At 35.4% G+C, this 24,364-nt stretch overlaps 1 protein-coding gene across 16 annotated transcripts in view; it reads left to right on the top strand.

The window, feature by feature from the left end:
- The window catches only part of DMD (dystrophin), a 1,205,254-nt gene that overhangs the window by 817,970 nt on the left and 362,920 nt on the right, over positions 1–24,364 (top strand). For all 16 annotated transcript variants that reach the window (XM_061453343.1, XM_061453346.1, XM_061453349.1 and 13 more), the window contains one exon: positions 17,416–17,580. In XM_061453343.1, coding sequence (XP_061309327.1) covers positions 17,416–17,580 — 165 coding nt within the window. The remainder of the gene's footprint in view (positions 1–17,415; positions 17,581–24,364) is intronic.

Genomic DNA, 24,364 nt, shown 5'->3' with positions numbered 1-24,364 from the left:
ATTGAGTGCGTCCTCAGCAAGTTTGCCGATGACACCACGCTGTGTGGTTCAGTCAATAATGATGGAGGGAAGGAATGCCATCCAGAGGGACCTTGGCACGCTTGTCAGGTGGGCTGATGTCAACCTCATGAAGTTTAACCATGCCAAGTGCAAGGTCCTACACCTGGGTGAGAGCAATGCCAGGCACAGCTACAGGTTGGGCAGAGAAGAGATTCATAGCAGCCCTGCAGAGAAGGATTTTGGGACTGTTGGTTGATGAGAAAATGAGCATGAGCAGGCAGTGTGCACTCACAGACTGGAAAGGCAACCATGTGCTGGGCTGCATCAAAAGGAGCATGACCAGCAAGTCGAGGGAGGTGATCCTGCCTCTCTACTACAGTGCTCCAGGCCAGATTGGACAGAGCCTTGAGTGACATGGTTTAGTGCGAGGTGTCCTTGCTTAAGGCAAGGGGGCTGGAACTTGGTGATCTTAAGGTCCTTTCCAACCCTAACTATTCTGTGCTTCTATGTTCCTATGTCACACAAGACTCCCATCAAGCTGGCCTTGGCCACTGCCAGGGAGGAGTGTTCACAACATCCTTGGGCAACCTGTTCCACTGACTTACCACCCTCACAGTAAAGAACTTCTTCCTTATATCTAACCTAAACTTCCCCTGTTTAAATTTGATCCCATTACCCTTTGTGCTATCACTACAGTCCCTAGTGATGAGTCCTTCTCCAGCATCATTGTCTTTACACGTTTATGTCTCCTAGATCTGAGTAAAGTGTCTGGCAAATTATTAGGCTTGGAATTTACCACGTGAAAACGTCCATTTACTCCTAAAAGAGATTAAAACCAGAAAATTGAACTTCCATTTGAGATCATTACTTAAATGCATTATTTTTTTATTTATATTTTGCTTTCAGCTGTCTACCTATCTATGGAGATGTAGATCTCTCTGGCCCTTAATAGCTGAATCTAAGGAATCTGAAAAATGCAGTGTATATATATAGAGAGATGAACAGAAACTGAATTTGAAAATCACAAAACTGAAATCCATACATCTTCTCTGATGGTGTTCTCAGAATGTTTTCTATTTCCCATGTGAACTTGACAGAGGTTAAAAAAAATGTATATATATATAGAAAAAATTCAAAACTTATTAGGGTTTCTGTCAGATTTTTCCAATTAAACTGAAGGAAAAAATCTTTATTTTTTCATTTGCATTTTTTTTCTTTTACTCACAGTTTGTGTAGGAAGCCTCAATTTTTTTTTTTTTTTTTTTTCACTTTCTCTCTGACAGTCTAGGGTCTGTGGTAAAATTAGAAATCATGGAAAAAAGTGTGCAGGCCTGACAGAGGGACATATGTTGTCTTCCTTCAGTTAGAGATCTGTGAGCACTGAGAAAAAACACCACAGATTTTTACTGTAAGCCAAAGCTGAAGCACATAGCTCTGGCACTTTTGCATCAGGCAAACTTGCGCAGGTCACCAAAGGATGGTTCAGTTGTCAGTAGTTTTGATGAGGATATATTTTTTTTATTTTTTTTTTTGTTACTTGACGCACCATGGACAAACATGAAATCTCACGCAGATTTGTCTGGAGGTTTTCTGTTTCTCCATCCTCTTCTAAGAGTCTATCTTACATTTTAATACTTTGTTCTTGGTTATTTATTTTGTTTTCTGGCATCTCTGCTAGCAAATGAACATGTAACAATCTAGCATTTCTGATTATCTCATATTGCAGGATGGTATTATTTTCAAAGTAGAAAACATACATGACAGTCACATAAATAATGTAAGATGGGTCCTTATCTGGCTTACACTAGAGCAATTCTGTTTATTTCAGAGAAGCTGTGACAATTTACACCAGCTGAGAATGTAGCCAAATATCTCCTAACATTATGACAAATTTTTGTTTTGCCTTGATCTGCCAAGCAGGGGAATGGGGGACAACACCTGAGAGTCTTAACCTTCAAGGTGACACATTTGAAATAAGTCATGTTCAAACTTTCTTTATAGTCACAGAAACTGTTGCCCTACAGCAATGGAATAAGCTGAGAAAAGAAATTGGGTATGAAAGAAATTGCAGTCACATAAAAGAAGCTTTTTTACTTTTGCTTCTGTATTGTCTTTGCTTTTGGGTGTTTATATCATGTGTTGATGACCTTGAGAATTGATACATGAAGAGTTTTTCTTCCCTTGGATATTAATAATTTTAAAATGACATTTCTTTAGACAACTTTATTGAATAGTGATTCTAATAGGCTGCTGCCTCAGACATAGTTTGAGAATGAAGATTAAAGGCCGTATTTGAAAGTATGACTTTACATTCTAACCTGGTTTTACTTACTGTACCCTCTCCAAAGCCAGTATTTCTTGTAAAAATGAAAGTACCACTATCTTTGTGAAGTCTTAACAGTATGAAAAATGAACTGGTTTATAACCATTTTTATGCCTTCACATCAAGTATTTTTTGTTTATTTTCAAAACTTAAAGTATCTTCTGCTGTGATAGCCAAGTAAGCTAGCCACCTAGTGCTTCAAAGCATGCAAAAGGTGGTACAAGGCACTGGAGTTTGTGATGAATATAGTTCTTGTCATATACCACCTGCCAGGGCGTATAACAGACCTGTAATGGCTTTCTTACCTTTTACTGTGCAGTAAATGGATTGATAGATTATGCCTGAGACCAGTGAACCATGGAATCAGAGGTTTGTTGGAAAGAGTTTATTACTCTTTAATATTATTCTTGGTCTGGTGTCAGCCAAGAGGGATGAGCTAGATTATCTGAAAGTAAGATGGATGCCAAAATCAGCATTCTCCTCATTTATCCACCTTAGTCTTTGCAACATCTACTGTATGTATTATAAAGGTTATTATAAGTGCCTGATGGAGACATTTTGTTTTGCTACCTTTTTTAATTTGTCAGCTAGTGTTAGAACTAATTACTAGACACTGAAAAGACCATTTCACTGTTTACTGCCACAGCAAATCAATTTGTACTATATGGAAAAAAAAATAAAAAATGGATTGGAGTGACATGGCTGTAATTTGTGAAAATTTTCTGTACCACCAAGAAAAGTATAGGTCATCTTAGCTTGGTTGATCAAGTGTAGAAAATAAACAACCAAACAGATGTGCCCAGGAAGTGCAGAAAGACAAAGTCATAACGAGATTATAGTTCATGTGTTGTAACTTGCCTTGAGTAGTAATTATTCATAGATTACCTGTGATGACTTCAAATTTCCAGCATGTCAGTATAACTTAGCTCCAGTTCACAGTGGAAATTACTAAAATTGCTCCAATTGTTATCTGTGGGATGGAGGGTAAAAGATGTTGGAAAATGAATGCTACAGTTTGATTTCTGTTCTTTCAATTTGAAATAAGAATAGTATACCCAATATTTTGGAGGTCAAAAGGGTGCTCTTTTCCTGAATTCGCTTTCAATTAAAAAGTGACTTGATTGCATTAAATGTAATGAAGTATTATGCCATGCTAAATTTCCTATGACAGTTTGTCATAGATTACTAATTAGGTGTAGCTCACATTCATGTTATTATCAGCCATACTGACAAATGGCCTTATGCATAGCAAAATGAAGTCTGAGGTATATGTTTACTGGACAAACATGAGACTGTCACAGGCTCCAAGTATATATAGGTTTTATTCCTTTTTATTTGGATGTTGCTAGCAGCTACCACTAATTAAGATTTTAGAAGGTGAATTTACTATCAGCGTAAATATAATTTGCTGTTTCCCAGCCATGCTAAGCATACAGAAATAAAGATGTCACAACAGAGAAATAAAACAATGCTGATGTCCCTTCGTTTAAAAATAATAACCCCTTTGGGTTTGGCTGGGGTTTTTTTTTAGGCCACATATACTGAAGGTTTTCTGGCTCTATTCATTTGAAGCTAGTGAGATACTTAAATATTTTGAAAACAATGGATTGCCTATCTTAGAAGACAGAGCATAGTGGGAATTGGGTCCTAAAGCCTACTCAGCAATCAGAGGCAATTTTTAGTTCCTTTAACAGCTTCAGACATTAGTTTTTGTTACACGATACATGCTAAACTCTAAATCCTAATGATTGTAATCAGAAAGAACTGGAGACTATGGTAAAACATGAGGCGACATCTATTCTTTTTCTATTTTTCTGTTTGTTGGTGTAATTTGAAAGGTGAATTATGATAGCTCTATGAATGTTTACAATCAAAGCTAAATACAGGTTTTCACAATAGATGGAAGAAGATGAATTGGTTTAACTTAGACTGAAAGATTTGGTTATTTCCTGTCTATAAAAAGAAGAGATGGTAACAGATCAGGCTTAGACTAATAGATCACTTCTAGTCTGATTTAAGGTTAAGATTTGGATGCAGTGATCTTTAAATCTGGAAAATTAGTCCTAAAGAGGTTTTAAAATCTTGTGAATTTCCACACAGATGTGTGCTGATTTTGGTTTTAACCCCCAACCAAAATATAAATGAGATTCGAATGAGGTGAATATTGCTGTGGTATGATACTCGCTATTTTTATTTTTTTTTTCAACGGTTGCTTTACAACAAAAATAATACCCAGAGATTTGATATAATTGCTTTAAAAACTTAAAGTCTATTTATTTTCAAATGTCTGTTCTTTGAGATTTATAAAACCAAAATTAAAATCAGATTAATGCATTTCTCAGAAGCAGAAAGATTTGAAAGATACATAATTTATGCCTTATCTGAAATATCACCAAGGGAAAACTATATCTGAACAGTTGTCCACCATCGCAATGTTAAAGACAAGAATGTTTCAGCTCCTTTAGCTTGCTTTTGTTATTCAAGGCATTTAGTGAAAGACACTTAGTCACTGCATCTGCTAAAACTTTGAAGCAAATATACAAAATATTTTTTTCTGAAATAGAAGTGAAGCGCATCACATTCCCTAAATAGACCCCGATCTCACCTGCTTTCTTTTCCAGGACTTATTACATGACCTAGTTCATAGATGATAAACCAAAGAAAAACGTCCAAAAATCCTAAGCAGCAAACAGTGATTGAGAAAGAAGAATCACTTTTATTGAAAATAAATTAATGTGCTCAGAATGAGCCAAATAATTGTATTTTTTTCTGTTTGTAAGCATCAGTCATAACAGAGTGCAGTTTTTTGTTGCAGAAAAATAGGGTATTTGATATGAGTTCACTGGAGGGGCTTACTATTATTCAAAATGTTAATGTAAAAGTCAGATTAAATAGGAAGCCAGGTAGTGGAAACTATGAAACAGAAAATCCCTTAAAATATAATCACAGTTTTGTTATTGGTCCAAATGGTATAGATATTAATAGCATTCTTATTATGTTATGGATTCCTTCCTGCATAGAATATGTTGACAGCCAATTTTACTTTATTTTTAGATTGAAACAGGTTAGGAAGAGCATGTTTGATCTCACTTGCAAAATGCAGATGGATGATACAGTAAGAGTATGTTTCTACAGCTGTTTTGTGTGGATTTCTGAAGTCTTCCATACAAGTCACTTTACAGGATATTGAGCTCAAAGAGCTGATCTGTATTCGTACTACATCCAAAAGATCTAAAATTTAAAGAAGGGAGTACCCTCTTTATTTCATTTTGCAGGGGAACATACCAGCAGGTGATCTGTAACAAACAAAAGGTCCATACACCCTCTGACCATGTCCATTTAGCCATCAGACAATGCCTAAAATCAGATACCTAGATAAGATCATATCAGTGAAGAACAGGTAGCAAGCAAAAAATGTACATGATCTCAAATGGTATCTGGACAAGTTAAAAGAGGAGAAATCTAGAAATCCCTATAAAATATAAAAATTGTGCCGGAACCCATGGACACTTTCAGCACAAATATCTGTATCACTATATCAAGGAGTGGAGTGGGGAAGTTCTGCCATCTTGAAGCACAGTTTCAAGCACTGAAGCCTAAAGGGTCATTCACTTAATAAAGGTATAAGAAATTCACAGGCTTTAGTGAAAGTGTTGTCATGCAATATAAAGGGGTAGAAAGGAAATACAGAGAGTTTTTACAACCTTCAAAGGAGAAAATTTTGATAAAGACACAACTTAAAACTGTTATGTTTAAGAAAATAAGACACCTTCCTAAATAATCCAGCTGAATAAAATGACATGATATTTTTAACCACAGAGAAGATGCTGGTCATCCCTGTTGTGTAGGTAATGTAGCCTACCAGACCAGTTCATCTGGCCTGTGTTCAAACCAGTGAGTCTCATGGACAATAAAGTGATTTGGCAAGACTCATCATTGTTTAGTTCCACTTTCTTCTTTGAATAGCAGAAACAAAGGTCTGATTAAGGAAAGAATTTTGCTTATGGAATGGTTCCATCTGTAAAAATGGATGCAAATTGATTTAACCTAAGTTAGTCTTGGTATGTTATATGCTATAGCTTTTTTGTTTCTCCTATGGGGAGTGGCATGTTTATGCTGAAGTGTAGCAGAGGGTCCTGGTTCCCCAGTTTTGGGAGCCTGACAAGAGCACACACAGAGTTTCAGTCTGACCCCAAGCCTAGCCTTCCTTCCTGTGGAAATAAAGGGGACATCACACTTAGATCTTATCACAGTGTGGGGCTGGGATGTGTTCAGGGCATGCACTCTCCTCTGGGCATTCAGAACAGCTTCAGCATCCAGCAGGTTAGATGTAGCCTGAAACACTTTTCAGAGAAGCCTTTTTCCCTGAAACCCAAAGAGTTATCCTTTCAACTTTGGTAGCCAAGCTTGCATAATATGAAGATAAACAGCCTCCTTGTCTTCTCCCCCACAGGCATGTGTTTTGCACATTGATCTGTTTTTCATTTATTAAGATACAAGTTCCAATATATGTTTTCCTCATTTATAAACACAAAAGTAAAAATTAAGCAAAAAGTTATGTGTCCCACCAATAAAGCACTATGAATAAATATGTGCAGTAGCATGGTATCAGAAAAAGGGAGGTTTTAGTGCTGTAAATCTCTGATAGATGGTATATTTGCATACGATACTTCACAGAGACCATTTTGATCTTGTCACTTCCCATGGACTGGAAAAGCCAGGGAAGTTATTTAATTTTCCAGCTGCTCTGTTTTCCTATGCAAAACTCCAAATCCTAGAGTAATATTGTAAAACTAAATTACTTGGTGATATTAAAACATTCCAAACATTCAAAGCATTGTAGAAGTAGTTAATAAATCTTGTTTACTTTATTTAGGAGTCCTGCAGAGAAATATATGATTGCTCTCTTTTATTAGTGACAGCATCAAATTTCTTTGTCTTCTTAAGTATTAATAAATACACTCCTGCAAAAGTAAATTGTTTACTCTCATTTGAAAGAATTAGTCATTTGGAATTCCTTTCAAGGGAAAAATTACGATATTCAAAATGTTTTCACAGCAACCCAGAAATAATTACAAAATATCAAGGAATCTTGTGGCATACTATCGAGTATTTGCTGCTCTTTTCCTTTAAGACAAGTTTTTGAATATATTTAGAACAGTTAGGATTCTTTCTTCTTTATAAATGTTAGATTCTAGCTTTATTTGTTTCACTTTAGTTTTTTTTCAGGTGTGTTTTAGGCTTAACAATAAGTGACAGCAACCATAGTAAATTTAATTAAAGTCAAATATATATAACTTGGAAATTCATCATGGCATTATTTGTGGATTTCTGGAGCTGTTACTCATCACCATGTAGAAAAGCTCATTGTGTACATTTTCTAATGAGTTTCTTGGAGCAGATGTTGAAATAATACATCTTGGTTATATGTTGGCTGTCTTTCTTCCTTCTCCTTCTGTTGCCTATAGTCACCCCAACAGCAATCTCTGTGACCCCAATTATTTCTTACTCACTGTCTTAATTACAACTGTAACTTTCTCAGAAGGTAACCGGGCAAATTGCTAGACTTCTGTGCCTTTGTAGTCTTCCCCACTTCACATGAAAGATGGGCAACAAATTGTGGGAGGGTTTTGCAAAAAGAAGAAAAACACAAGACTTGCAGCATTTGACAAGACTAAATTTGTGTTTAGTGGGATGAAGTAGAAAGGAATTTTTCTCTTACCTATTGAAGTTTCCTCAATGTGTGTTACTAGTAAGAACTTTCTGAATAATTCTGTATGTACTACCTCATTTGTCAAGTTAAATCCCAATGTACTTAAATATCAGCTCTCCATCTAAAACTATAGTAAGGAATACATTGTTTAATTTTCTTAAAATTAAACCCACAAAGCATCTATGAATATCAGTTGGGATGTTTGTGGTGGTGTGACATTTCTAAATAGGGATCACAGAATCACAGAATCATAGAATAGTTAGGGTTGGAAAGATCATCAAGTTCCCACCCCCCTGCCATGGACAGGGACACCTCACACTAAACCATATCACCCAAGGCCTCGTCCAACCTGGTCTTGAACACTGCCAGGGATGGAGCATTCACAACCTCCTTGGGCAACCTATTCCAGTGCCTCACCACCCTAACAGGAAAGAATTTCCTCCTTATATCCAATCTAAACTTCCCCTGTTTGAGTTTTAACCCGTTACCCCTTGTCCTATCACTACAGTCCCTAGTGAAGAGTCCCTCCCCAGCATCCCTATAGGCCCCCTTCAGATACTGGAAGGCTGCTAGGAGGTCTCCACGCAGCCTTGTCTTCTCCAGGCTGAACAGCCCCAACTTTCTCAGCCTATCTGCATACGGATAGTAAAAGCTAACCATTTCTGTACAAATTTTATGCTTCTAGAAACATTTGTAATAGTCCTACTCGCCATACACTATTTTTTTTTTTTCACTGATACAAACTCTGAGTGGGTATCTATTTCTGCTTTCATAACCACATCTTACTGCAAATGTCCAAATTATCCTGGGTAATGAGCATTATACTGATTTCTACTTTTGAAAAGTAAATAATTTTATTATTTCAGAGAAGACACTCCTGAAAGTTGTTACTCTAAATATGTAATTTAAATATCCATTTCTAAATTTGCCTTTCAAATCAGAAATTCTAATACATTTTACTCATTTTATCAAAAGACAAAAAGCTGGCTTAGCTTCCTCAGAAAAGATAAAATACCTGCTACAGAGTTATGAGCAACTACCATGCTAGCAGTCGTGAGAAATCCTGATCCACTATTTTTGAAGGCTGTTAATTGTCAAAGGAGTTAATGAAGAGTTTTGTTTATATCCAGACACTGACATTAGTCATATCTATGTAGAAAGAGGGAGACAAATGTGCTCATTTTCTCATTTTATAAAGTTTGTCATTTCACCTAATTTTTTTTGTTGTATTGTAGTATTGCTGTGAAGTCACACAGCATGTAAGCTGAATTTTGGATATGATATTGGAGAATTTGTTTTCCACTATGATGTCAAATGAATTGGAAATTTTTTTCAGGCAATTACATGTTGGGGTTTAGCCCTGAAAGGTCCAACATGCTACTGCTCTTAGTCTTGCTCTTCTGTTGCAACACTTCATAAGCAAAAGCTATCAAATATGTCAAATGATTATAGTGACTGGCTCTTCCAAAAGTTTTGGTTAAAGAGAACATTTTAAATATTCTGGTTAAAATAAGCCCATGATTATTGGACGTGGAAACCTGACTAGGATACTAGATATCTCTTTCTCTCCCTATAAGTTAGTTTACCTGTTGTTTTATCACTCATCACTTCTGTACCATTTAACTCATTTTTAATTAATTAGTTACTGCCTTAAAACACCAGACAACGGTATGGTGGTTATTTTTGTAAGTATACATGAACATGGTCTATAATGGATTATTTCTGACCTAGGTGAGGCTGAGGTCAGATCACTTAGGTCACTGCTGATTCGCTTCACTCCTCAAAACCGATCAGTATAATAGACACTGTCCCTACTTGAGTATGTCCTATTGAGCCAGGAGACTGTTGAAGCTGAGTTGATCTTCTCAGCTATTTCCTTTAGGATCCCTTAGCATTTGCTTTAGCCTATAATGTTTTTCTGGTGTTCTTTTTGAATTAATATGTCTATTTGTAGTTGTAAGTAACAAGACTTCTATGTCCAATCCCAACTAAATACCTACAGTAATGCCAGTGTAGTTAATTTGTAGCAAATTCAAAGGTATTTTATGCCTGCTTAAAAAGTAAGAATGAACTGGATTGCATTGGTGACATCACAAATAATTCAATAATAATTGACAAGGTAGTTCTGGGCTCCTCAGTACAAGAAAGACAAGGACCTACTAGAGAGGGTCTGACGGAGGGCCACAAAGATGATTAGGTGCCTGGAGCACCTCACTTTTGAGGAGAGAGTGTGTGAGCTGGGGCTTTTTAGTCTAGAGAAGACTGAAAGGGGATCTCATTAATACATATAAATATCTCAAAGATGGGTGCCAAGAGTATAGCACCAGACTCTTTTCAGTGGTGCCCGCAGCAGGATGTTTCACCTCAGCATGAGGAAGAACTTCTTCACGTTGAGTGTGGCAGAGCACTGGAACAGGCTGCCCAGGGTGACTGTGGAGTCTCCCTCTCTGGAGTGATTCAAAACCTACATGGATGCGCTCCTGTGTAACCTGCTGCAGGTGCCCCTGCCTTGGCAGGGGTGGTTGGACTAGATGATCCTCAGAGGTCCCTTCCAACTCTAACGATTCTGTCATTCTATGATACACTGGAAGAAAACATTTCTATTTCTTTTTGTATTAATCATAAATACTTGAGATATGTGTTCATAAGTGCACATTACTACTCTGTTCACTACATGCGTGGAAGTCAAGATCACTCACTAGAATATGAATACCACCTTTTTTTTTTTTTTTGTAACTATTAACAGAATATATGCTTTTTTTGCTAGGAAATGCTACAAGTATTCAGCTGTCAATCAAATTCCAACCCACTGTAATTTATCTACACTGTGCAAAGGAAATGCAAAATAAATCCCTGTTTATTTACTGTGAAAATAATACAGTTTATCTATACACTCATTCTCTAACTTACTGTTCTATGTAGTTTATAGCCAGAAATTGCTGTTTGATACTGATTTTATTGCTGTGTTAAAAACTTATATCCATTTATACCCATTTCCTTTACAAGACAAAATGTTAAGGGTTTGTTTTCTTGTTTTTGGTGTTGGTTGTTGCTGTTGTTTTTTAATTCCTGTAGACAACTTTGTGAGCAAAACCAGTAACGATTCTAAGTTTATAGCTTGCATTTTAAGGTACTATATGTTGTATAAATATTTATCATTTGTTTCATTGCAATGCCTTTTGGCTTTGCTTTCCTTATCAGGCATTCTGGCAGATGACAGTTTTTAGAGACTCCATGGCAGTTTTGTGAATGCTTCTGGGAAGCTTCCCTCAGATGTAGGCAGCAGCATGGAAGAAATTATTGATGTGTCTAGTTTGGTTATAGACTGATGGCCACTGTGAGCTGATTACGCTTTCAGTAATGGACATGATTTTGAAAGTAAAGCAATCACATAATGTGTGTTCTTAAGAAAAGAGAAAGAGGGCTGCAGAAAAGGCTGGTGAGACAAAGCAGCAGGCAGGAAGAACTCTGAAGCATTGAAAGACCAAAAGTAGAGATAGGACTACAAGGATTTGCCAAAATGCAAAAGAGATTGCTCTTAAGTATGTCAGGCAGTCTTTATCGTACCCTGTAAAGTAAGGTCATGTTTCCCTGAAACTCTGCAACAGCATGCCCATGTCTGTGCTGAATAGCAGAATGGCCTACCATTTTCTCTTATCCTCACAACATTGTATGTCAGTCCGTACTTTCCATGAGGAAAAAAGCTTTGACTGACAAGCTCAAGATAACTGTCCAGGCAGACTCTGAGCACTGCAGAGTGCATGCTGGAGTTTGTTTGCCTCATAGACTGTAGGTAGGCTGAGAGATAGATATGGTATTACCTACTGTAAACCAGGGAAAGAACAATTGGGGCATTATACTTTTATTTAGAAAACATTTTCCTGACAGAATACCCTTCATTAAGAGTCATTGAAGGAATTATACTGTAAACCCTTTGTGGCTGCTTTTTGATTTCTGGAACTGAGTAAGAAATGAAGATAAATAAAAGACAATTGTGGACTACATTGTTTAGCAGAAACTTAAGGTGGAGGGTCTTGTGCTCAGAAGTGCCCTTGACAAGGAAGATTGCTGAGATAGTAGAAAGCAGAATGACTGACAATTAGTAATAAATATTAAATATAAAAAGCATACAGATATTCAAAAGACTGTGATATATACAATCATATTTCCATACAAAAAAAAAACCAAACCCTAAGCACTGGAGTGGGGAAAATGTTTGTTTACTTTTTAAAAAGCTAGGCAGCCAGATGAAGCAGAAAATTGTTTAGTGCTTTAGTTTTGTGGAACGCTTTATTCTTCTGTATCAATAGGAAAAAAAAATAAATAAAAAAAAAGTTTTTTTTTCTTAATAGAAGTGAAACTTGAGAATATTACAAATACACTGTTAAGAAGTAAAAAAAAAAAAAGAAAAAATGCAGCCAAAAAAACATGTGCCAAGGTCAGGCTGAGCAGCTTGTAACAAAACATGAAACATGAGCTACACAGCAAATAAAAAACCTTTATACATATTTTTAGTAGCCTGCTTTCATCTCCCTCAAATAATACTCTCCAACTTTTTCAGAGACACTATGGCTCATAAGTATTCATTGTTTTAAAGAATTTATGTAGTTTTTGTTTTAAATTTGATATTGAGTTTGTTAATGAAAATGGCTCAGTTAATTAACTAAATGGCATGCTAAACCAAGCTTATATGAAACTCTTTCTTACACTGATTGTTTTTCATGAAGAAATGATGCATAAAAATTAACTTATCCCCCTTCCATTTTAAATCATTCTTTAGTAGATGCTCTAGGTATGTTGTTTTTAAGTAGATAATACTTTCTGAACAGTGCTGTAAGCATTGTTGTTTTATTCACTGTTCTTACTAGTGTTGTGGGAGTGTCAGTTATGATTTACCAATAAGTCAAGTCTGGATTGAAGGGGGCATTTAATAGTTGTTGTGACTAGTTATTTCTTTACTATCCAAATTCTGGCTTGGATGACATAAAAAGACAACATAAAAACCTACTTTCAGTCCAGTTATGCTGTGGGCTGATTGCAGAGCAGTTACCTGTCTCCTTTTTTCCTAATATTTTTGCAGAAATAGAAAAAAAGCATAAACTGCTGCTTGTTTTACATTTAGTAAGGAATTTAACAGAACAGAGACACAAAGAGTGATCTTACATGAAGTGACTTACTTTATACAACTTCTTCCTCCTTTTATACTTTTAATAAGAATCAGTATTCCTTTCCATCTGCTCAGCTCTAATTCATCCTATAGTGCATGCACACAACTATGTGTAAAGACTGAAAAATAACTATCTGAAGCTAAAGTCAGAAATAGCAGTGGAAAACTGGAGCATCTGAAATGATCAAGGAGACCTGTACTGCTAATCTGAGCATATGTATCTTTTTTGCACCAAAGTAATCAGATTGGGTTGGAGGTGGAAATAACATAGTAGTATATCATTTAGGCTTCTTGTGAAGAAGGTTATTCAAGACATGAGATTCAGATGGAATAGAACAAGCAATGCAAGTAATTTTAGAATCCAGAAGGAGAGGAAATCAAAATATTAAGATAAAGATCTACTTTGAAAATACACAATTATATATGCAAAATTTCAGTGAGTATTCTCATATTTGGAGGCATGTAATGATTTATATGTTGGTATTTTATTTGTGTTTTTTTTTAGTATTTTAATGAAAAGAACAAAAATTGGAATACATAAATAAGGTGAAAATGGACTGATAGTTTTAGAATAAATTTATGTATTGTGAAAAACAGTGTGAGTTGGTAAAACTAGGCTATTCTACTGTTTCCCAGCTTAGAGCTTAAATCCTTTCTATTATTCTGTTACTAAGCTTCCAATTAATCTAAATTAATTAACACTTGAACTTAAGTATGAAATTTTAGGTGCCTCACATGCTTTGAGATTAATGTTTTGACATGTATCGTTGAAATTCTGTAGTCCTTTGATGTTGAAAATTGATCTTTTTTTCTTTGAAGGAATAAGCCATACTTTTATTGTCTTTGCATCTGCAATTTTATTTTTTTCCTTTAGTTGCAAACCAAGGTATGCTTTCAGTGTTGAACATGTGCCAAATAAGTCAAAGTTGAAAATATTTAATTGTATGCAAAGGACTAAGCTAGATTTTTAGAAAGATGTTCAAATTGAAGTTTCCTTTCCTTAATTTTTTTCTTTGGCACCTTGTCTTCCTTGACAGCCTGTAATGCTCCTTAATCAGACCTGTGGTCTTAGGCATATCTGGGGGAAAGCATCTCACCTGTTTGCCCTGTTTTAAATCTGCTGCTGTTGTTGCCTTATTCCTGCTGTTCCCATTGGTCATTTTTATTAGAAGAAGACATCATCCCTCCTTTGATAAAATCTGTCTTTCTTAAATAGGAGTGAAGAGATAAGATACCCAAGAGGATGAAACTGAGTAGGTACTAGATGGTTACCCTGAAATAATGAATGAATAAGAGGAGGATGGGAAAAAAAGGGGAACAAAAGCAAAAATGTAGAAAAGATAATTGGAGTGAGACACTAGCCATAGCTCACTCATCCTTGGAGGCATCCAAAAACTTGTACAGAGAGCCTAGAGACAGACAGGCTGTAGGTCCTATCAGCATCAGAATCCCACCTCAAGGTGGAACTGCTGGAGCTGGGAGTAACAAGCTTGAAAGACTAAGAAGGTAGGGAAGATACTGGAGGGCCCCATCTCCTTGTATACTCCTCTGCTGCAGAAAGGGCATAAATCTGGACACTTGGTCATCATGTCCATAACTCCATGGAAATTTTCCCAAATTATACTTCTGGTGAATAGCAGAATCAGCTCAGGAAAAAAAAAAAATGTCCCCCAGAGACAGTCTGCAGCAGTGCTTCAGCTTGATAGGCAAACTTGTAATTACCTTAAGCTCATCAGGTTCCAGTTTGATTAGCCAACTTGACAGTTTGGTGCCAGAGCTTATAAAACCCAAATCAACACCAAAAGAAAAACCCCAAACACACACACACACACAAAAAAACCAAACCAAACCAAACCAAAAAAAAAAAAAAAAGGAAAATGGGTGAGCAAGCGAACAAAATCACTGAGACCTGAGATCCGGAATCTAAGAATCTGATTCCCACATAGTGGCATATAACTTGTTACATGTATTTTACGTTTCTGCCTTGTTAAATGTTTATCTGTAGCCTTAACTTGAGTTTGGGGGAAGTCCTTTATTTCTTTTCATCTCTATGGTAAAAGTAGATGACATTAAATCTATGTATATAATGAACTGATTCATCTTGATCTAGATTTCTTTTTTATTTTTATACAAGGAATATTATAATCCTGTGTTTGTGTTATAATTGTAGAGCAAGTCCTACCTTGAAGAGGAGGCTTCATTCACTTATTATTTACCTCTTATTTTTTTTTATTCTTGTGTAATTAAGAACAGTAGGTTGAGTTACAGTCTGTCACCAAAACTAATATTTCATCTGCCTTTCTATATATACCTTAGTTTATAATTGCATATTTCCCCTCACCGCACAAACTCTTACAAAATTTTTCTTGCTCTGTCTTGCAATAGACCCAATATACTTGAGTTGTGTTAGTTGGTAGCAGGTTAATTTAAATTTCAGGTCTTCAGAAGTCAGCTTAGATTTTTATTTGGCTATGACTACTTATTTACTTTCAATAGGATTTCTGTGGAACTTGTTTACATTAATATTAAAGCTACTAAACTTTGGAGATTAACATTCAAAGTTGCAAGAAAGATTAAACTTATCTATGAAATTAGGCCAAGGTCTCCATAGATATTGAGTTAAAACATAAGGGAAATGGATGCATTTTTAATTGTTCTCTTTTTTTTTTGTTCTTTATATATATACATATATATATGGATATATGTCTGGTGCCATTCTGGAAAAGCAGAGTTTTTATTTTAGATAACAAGGTTAGGAAGATAGAAAAAGTAATTTGACTCATGGGTCAGTTTTTATTAAATGGGATATTATGGATGGCTATAGTGAGCAATGGAGATAATTTAATACATGGCAAATCAACTTCTTGAATTACAGTTATCACTCAAATATTGTCTAATAAATCATTTTCAGAGTATATGCAGAGGTATATTTTAGAAGCAAAAAAAATCAGTATTTTTGAACCAAATAGGTAAAGAACTATGCATGTCATGAGACAGTTGTGTTTGTCCCATTCTCTCAGCTGGTGAATTAGAAGTTACTGCACAGCAGTAATGCTTTTGCAGCTGGGCAATGTATCAGCGGTGCTTCCATTAGTGCTGTTTACAGGGAATTTATATTTTATGGTGTACCAAACCTCAAGTTTGGTACTTTGCAGAATGTTGCCTTAGTAAAAATATGCTTAAAACATGAACATTGGGAAACCTCATTTTTCTTGATATGGAAAACTAACCATATTTTTTGTCTGATTTTAATTATTAACTGCCAGTGTTTCTTGTCTCTGCCCAGGCCCTATATTTGCTGTTGGGAATTTTATTTTCTTTTTAAAGTACAGATGGTTTCTCCCCTGGTATGTGTCTGCAATGTTGCCTGTTGTGTGGTATAGTGACACCTCACCTTTCTAGCTATAGAAAACAATCTGGGAAGGACAGCATGGAGCTTTCCGTTGGCTTATTTATTTCCAACCTGTTCCTATATTTACTCCAAGTGCTTCAGTGATGCTGGTTTGAAATATGCCATTGGCTGATTCTTAATTTCTGATATTGTTGGCACAGAAGAATGTGCTTAGTTAAAAGTCTGACTGCTTTGAATGCAAATCAGAGAACAAGTGGCCCAATCAATGATATGTTTCTCCGTTATTTTTCTTCACGGTATGCATCTGCTTATGTATATTTGGACTCAACTGGCATCTTTAAACACCTTGTAACAAAACATGTGCTTATAATTTCCAGACTCATGAGGTCAAGAAAGGTTAGATATCATTCAAATGATCAATTCATATTTTCACTATTGCTTTTCCTGATTAAAAATTGACCTTTAAAACAGTTTCATATACTGAGATAAATTTTTTACCCCCCAAAAATGAGAAGCCTGATGATAGGATTAGGGATTTTCTTTTTGTTTTATTTTGGGTCTGTTTTTTTGTGTGTGTGCTCTTTTTATGGTGCAGGAGGTTTGGTTTTTTGTTTGTGAGTTTGGAGGATTTTTTTTTGCTTGTATTTAAGAGTGTGTTTTGATTGACTTGCAAGATACCTATCATAATAATTTGCTTGGTGGTCTACTCATTCCGGCCCTTCTTCCTACCAGTTTATAGTTGTATTTTAATATATTTTGTAAGTGCATATGCATGTAGTGTTAAATCGATTTATGTTACATTTTTTTCACTAAAAAAAAAAAAACAACAATAAAAAAACGCTTTTGGTACTTTTTTGCAGGTGTCCAAAGATCTCCCAGAGAAACAAAAAGAAATAGAGATTCTGCTAAAGGATTTCACTGAACTTGATCAACAACTAAATCAGGTGATATTGTGGGTAACGCCTGTCAAGAACCAGTTGGAGCTTTATAACAAAGTGGGTCAGCCAGGAGCTTTTGATATAAAGGTACATTTTCTTCCATTTTAAAAAAGCATCAGAACATGTAATGGTCAAAAAGCCAGTTGCATCATCAGCTATATAGTTTGGATTAACAATATAGATTTGAGACATAAGTCAGCAATAGTGCCCACAAGTTCAAAGTCTTATGAATTAAGGAAAGTTTTTATTCTTTTCCATTAAATGTTGTTTGATAGGGCAGTTTAGAACCAATAGTTCCAAAGTGAAATATAATGTATTATTTTTGCTATATCATGTACATGAAAAAATAGTCTAAAGAGTTGACGCATACAATCTGCACTAAAATTCAGAATATCAGTGTTAGACCATTTAAGTTATTTCATATAAGGTAATATGAGTACATGAAAATCTGAATAGTTAGGGCGAAATCATTATTGTCATATTGCAAGGAAAGATCTCTGACTGCACATGTAATATTCCAGTAATCAGTATAGCTGATTGTCTAGAAACTGGAACAAAATATTTGTATTCTGATCCTTGATATGTATTTAGATATAAAAAACCACACCTGTATATGGGTTTGATGAGAGCTAAGGATGAAAAATACTGATTAAAATCAGCTGGTCTGCCAGGTGTATATCTAGACTTTTTTGACCTTGCATTTTCTCTATGGATATATGTGCTTATCTTCACATAAACTGGCGAAATATTTAAAATGCAATAGCTTATTGAAATCCATGAAATCTCTTTGGTTTATAGTAGCTGAATGTCTTGTTTACCTAGATAAAGATTAAACAGAAGACACTGAGCTTTGTATTGATTTTGATGATGCAATATTCAGTGAAAAATAAAAAATGTATATATTTATAACTTTTCTTGCCATGCATAAAATGAAATAATACCTGCTTCTGAAGATGTATGGTTTTGCTCAGCATGTTTATTGAATTCACTTTAACTTAGTTTCTTTTCAGGAACTCTTTTAATGCCAAAAACCTTTTTACTTCAAACAATCATATTATATAAACCAGTGAATCTCAAGTCCTGTTGCATTCCTATAATTGACAGAATGAGTTCAACAATGACATTCATTCCCTTTTTAAAAGATAAAATTAGTATAGCTCTTTTCAAATGTCTGTATATATACTAAATGAGTGATGGAATTTTGCTTTCAAGAAAATGATCTGTCCTTGTTTCCTGTACTTTAACAAAGATTTTTAGATGATTCATACATTTTTTTTCTTTTTTGTTTCCTTTTATTCTAGAATGATTACACCATTAAAGTTTTTATTAAATAAAAGCAGGGTTAAATTACTAAAAATCATAGAAGTATTTTCATACTGCTTGTGAAAGAAATGTTCTGCTTGACTCTTTCAGATCTATTATGGTGGTGTGACAGGAATATTTCTGAAACCCTGCTGAAAGAGTAGTAAAAATAAGTATTAAAACAAAATAAAATCTGTAGTCCTGAAGGAGTGGGAAAAAATCATTTTTGTCTGGAGAGGTGGGGGAATAATTAAGAGCTCCAAAAAAATGCAAATAAACTTTCTTTCTTTGAAAGTCCCTACCATATTTCTTTCATGGATAAACATAGATCACTTAGATTTAAAGCCTGACCATTTTTGATTGTAGATGAAATAGGTAATTGTTTATACTATTTTGAGGGCTGTAAGCATATGAATCATGTTAGCTTTTATCTATATGTTGGCTATCTGGATTGCCTTTAAAAGACACAGGTTTAATATCTTAAAATGTTGTCTTCCAGTGGTTTACGCAGACTGTAACTATCTTCAAGGAGAGAATCTCATACAGGAAAGACTCTATATTGAATATATCTGAAGGCAAATGGGATTCTTATAACTTTTTTTTTTTTTTTTACAGTTAAGAGTAAGCATACTAAGGGTTTTGAGACTGTTGATCATGAAAAAACACACAGCAAAAATTAGTAGATATCATTCAGGAAACCAGCCTGTTCTTGATGATATTTAATTGTATGCTCAACTTCAAATGCATATTTCAGACCCATGCTAACATGCTGTCCTACATTGGGTCAAGCATGCGCATACATGTGCGCTGAAATCATTGTTGACAAGATTATATTTGTATATTTTTAATATTTTCATATTACTATTCCGTATAGCTAATGCTACTTTGAAAAATAGTAAGGGCACCTCCATGATTAGCTATGGAAGGGTTGTAGTCAACAAAATCTTTTGCTCCTTTCTAGTTCACTGGAAGCAATTAGGAAAGAGGAGATGAAAAGATACACACATAAAGAGATGGGAGAAATCCAGTATTTTCCTTGTTCCCCCTTGTGGAGTTGAACATGCTGAGGCATCTATTAGTCTTATGATCTCTGGAATGCTTTATGTCATTTGAGGCTTTGGGCAACATCTTCTAAAGCATATACGTATTTCAGTTTTAAAAAGCAGCAAAACTGTAAAGAAAAATGTGAACATTATAAAATTGTTGAAACAAAACTGTTTATTCAGTCCCAAGAAATATGTTGTAACGGCATTTACTATAAAGTACATTCTGTGCTGAATCAAAAATTCTGTTTTCTTTCACCCAAATTTGCTATCATAGCTCTATGCTTACTTTAAAGAATTACAGCATGGAAGCCCTAATACATTTTATGCCAATGTAATTTGTCTTTATAATTTTCATGACCATAATTTAGAGACTGCAGTGCCACAATTAGAACCCAGGCCTTCAGTTACACACTGTAATTTTCAGTGGTGTTTTCTAAAATCCTAAGTAGGCTTTAATAACTCAGTCATTTCTCCATAAAGAATAAAGAAAGGATTCTTTAGTCTCAGGATTTAAAAAACATCTGTAGCAGTATTTGCTTCACTCATGTTGTTAATCCTTAATTACAGTTTTCTTCTATAAACAAAGATTTTTTTTTAATAAAAACAAAAAAATGTCCAAATAAATGAATGCATATTTAAAAGCTCACAATTTAAAATATTAGGGATAGATCTTTCTTAGTTCAAGAACTGAATATTTTTCTTACAACATTGACATAATCTCCCTTCTCAGTAATAACATAATACAGCCTTCTCCTTCCTTATCTATATGTATGGGGAAGGCACAAACTCTACATCTATAAGAATTTCTTGACTCTACTGCTACTCGTGAACCCTGGAACACTTTCGAGGTGTCATGTACGTTCAGCATGTCTTCTCATGCGTTAGACTATATTTCCCATTGCACCTTCTACAACTCTATGGTCTTTTCGACTTTTCCAAACTAACGGTATGACTTCTTTATGCATTCACTCTTTGACCTGGAGTTATTCTGATTTTCAGAGCTATTTTACATGATTTAATACTCCTACTTCACAAACTTAGATGAAACCATGTTCAATTTCCAGTTTTGCAAAATAGTGTGAAGAAAATACTTTAACTATTGTCTACATTCTAACGTAGAAAAAGATTGAAATACGTAACAGTATCTACAGTTCAGGTTCTGCCAGCACTGTTGTCTAGGTTATTGGTGTTCTAGGCATTGGATATAGCAATGTTAGAAGGTACCTTCAGAGTGGACACGTTGGAATTCAACTCTTACCATGTGCTTTTTTTTTATGTGCTGTTACTTTTAACAGTAATTCTCTCAGTACTAGTGATATGAAGCCCTTTTTCCTGGTCTTGCTTTCAGATTATGTTGAATTACTTTTATTTTTCTTATCAGTTTATTCTTTTGTTTTCAATAAAAATCCAAACCTGAAGATGTGTGCTTTGTAACTTATGAGCATTCTCATGTAATGGTTTTGCTGGTTGTATTGCCACAATCCTCAGTCACAGAAGTAAAACTGTACCCTAGGAAGTGATAACTGCTTTTCAACTGTTTATGCAACTATATCCTTTGAGGGCAAAGCTAGGGTCTTGCAGGATAACATGGATGATATGAGATATTTTCTTTCAATGAGTGAATTTTGATGTAAGGAAGTTTTATTTAGCCTTTTCAGATCTGTCTGGATCCCAATCCAAACAGCACTATCTCTACTTCTGCCTTGCTTGTTGGGCTCTCTGAGGATAGCCTTGCTTCTTTTAAGACTCTGGCAGCCTCATAGTATTTTGAGACACATTCCCAAGGTAATTTGGCAGGTCTTTGTGCTAGAAAGATATGGGGAGAGGAGATGTACATCCAACAAGGAGATATTGAACTTAACAACAAAGCAAACTGTGTAGCAGTTACGAAGGTGTGGACATGCTCAAACCTCCAATGGAATGGTCTCTGCTTTCCTCTTTAACATAGACATCATTAACATTCTGCGAGGTATTCTTTTTTTCAAAAATATTGATATAGACAAGACCCCCTAAAACAAGCCCTCATATACTGTTGTAATATCAAAATTCTATATGAAAGACCTGTTATACAGAAACAGTTACATCTGTCTCATGACATATGGCAACCCTGCAGCTGACTTTGAACAGACAACTGTTTGTCGTCTGAGATGTGCATAGAATTAGTATAGTTGGTTTGATATAAGGTCAGAAGATACTGCTCTGATCATCCAGGCAGACCTCCTCCATAAAGTAATCCTTTCAGTTTTCCTGCTTGAATTGCAGCACACCTTTCTCAACAAGAAAACCAAACCAAGACTGGTTTTGATTTCCAGGTGCGTCCAGTCATCTGCATCTTGCAGTAAATTATTTCAGCAGTTGAGTTAAAAACCTTCAGATTTTCCCTTGGCTGAATTTGTTTAGCTTCATCTTTCTGTCTGCTTTGTTTGCCAAACTAGACAGAGCTCCAATACTGCATTAATGGACAGTAATCAAGTTTTCTCCTCAACTCTTTTTTGTTACCCATCAGTACCATTGTTCTAATTCAGACAAGAAAGCAAATATCGAGTACCTAATCAGTATTAGTTCAAAAAGCAACTATTGCTGTGGTCAAAATGATTATTTTTTTTGCTCTTGATAATAATACAGTTATCTTTAAACACAAGCTTATTTTGGTTAAGTCAGCTAGTCAGAGTCTAAATAGGTGGCAAATGTTGCTATAATGGAAGGTATAGTCACTTCTGCATTGTTTCCTTAATGGAATATTTAAGCACATACATGAGGACTTTGAAATGTTTTAGTCTGATCAAGCCATCCAAATTTAATACACTTAAACCTTCTAGGGATACATTATTCTGAACCTGTGGATATAGACTTATACTTTACACTTTGAAACAGCTTTGCCTACAGCATCAACAATCTGTGGAGCTCCAGAATCATGGCTAAAGGAATTTGTGCAAGTAGTGAACTTTATTTCCTCCTACTGACTGAGATTTGTTTACTTCACCTGCAAGGAAAAGAATAAGTGGAATCTTGGAGTGGGGAGGAGGGGAGTAACAAATGCTGCTTCACTAGCTAGCAGCTTAAGAAAATACCTTCAGAAAATCTAACCACTTATTTTCTCTTGGTTTCTTTCAATTTTATTTTCCTCTGAATATTTATTTCCTCATAGTCCTGTTTATTCACAATTTAATATATGATAGGACCCCAAGTCATAGAGAATTTTGATTAAATATTCCAGAATTTTGACTTATGGGAAGAACTCCAGAAGCCATCACTATTAGATTCAGAAGTCAGGTTCCAGTTTAACAGAACTAGGATAATAGGTCTTTCTTAAGTGCATAAAAATCAAAATGACTGGATAAGACAGACCAGAAGAAAAAGCTTTCCTATCACAACCTACTGCAACTGTGACTAAGCTAAAATTACATTCTGCAATCTGTTACAGTCAGATTGCACTTTTAAAATGTAGTCCATGTAACATTTGTGGAGTGCTAAGGCTTTAAAAAACACTTAAGGTGAGAGTTGAAGGTGGAGATTTTTTACAGTCAAAAAAAGAAACTTAGATCCATTACGTACAAGCGAGCATACACACATCATGACACTTTATTATTATAGAAGTCATTGGCTAAAATAATTTTAAAAAAAACAAATATGTAAAGAATGGGAAGTATACTGTCTAGTAAGGTATAGATAAGAAAAGCCTACAAAGAGGCTAATGCTAATAATGTTTGGGTTGCTTCTATTTATCTGAAGGGGGCCTATAGGGATCCTGGGGAGGGCCTCTTCATTAGGGTCTGTAGTGATAGGACAAGAGGTAACGGGTTAAAACTTAAACAGGGGAAGTTTAGATTGGATATAGGGAAGAAATTCTTTCCTGTACAAGTGATGAGGCACTGGAATGGGTTGCCTAGGGAAGTTGTGAATGCTCCATCCCTGGCAGGTTCAAGGCCAGGTTGGACAAAGCCTTAGGTGGCATGGTTTAGTGTGAGGTGTCCTTGCCCATGGCAGGGGGTTTGGAACTAGATGATCTTAAGGTCCTTTCCAACCCTAACTATTCTATGGTTCTGTTCTATGATTCTATTTTTTAGCTGTTACTATGGTTTATTTGCTTAGGTATTTAGGGCTTGAAATCTGTGGGTCAGTATTTTTGTAAAGTCAAGCATTCTAAGTCTTCTGAAAATTTAAAGTTTAAAGATTTCTTCAGTCATGCTTGGTTAACGTAATAAAACGTACTGATTCTTTTTTTTTCTCTCCTCTCCAGGGGTGCAGTTCAGTTAACCAAGTTAGTTAACCAAGAAAAGAAGTAGCTAGTACTTTTGGTAGCTCTCATTACTAAGGTGCAGTTAGAATTAAACTTGGGTAGGGAGGTGAAAGATAACAGCTGGAGACCAGTAACGAGTGGTGTCCCTCAGGGATTGGTGTTGGGACCAGTCTTGTTCAACATCTTTGTCTGTGACATGGACAGTGGGATTGAGTGCGCCCTCAGCAAGTCTGCCGATGGCACCAAGCTCTGTGGTTCAGTCAGTAATGATGGAGGGAAGGAA

The sequence above is a fragment of the Pezoporus flaviventris genome, unplaced genomic scaffold (genome assembly GCF_033815535.1).
Source record: "Pezoporus flaviventris isolate CSIRO_AGI_PZ_B2104156 unplaced genomic scaffold, CSIRO_AGI_Pfla_v1 ptg000015l, whole genome shotgun sequence".
Classification (NCBI taxonomy): domain Eukaryota; kingdom Metazoa; phylum Chordata; class Aves; order Psittaciformes; family Psittacidae; genus Pezoporus; species Pezoporus flaviventris.
This window is presented reverse-complemented; position numbering and strand designations above follow the sequence as displayed.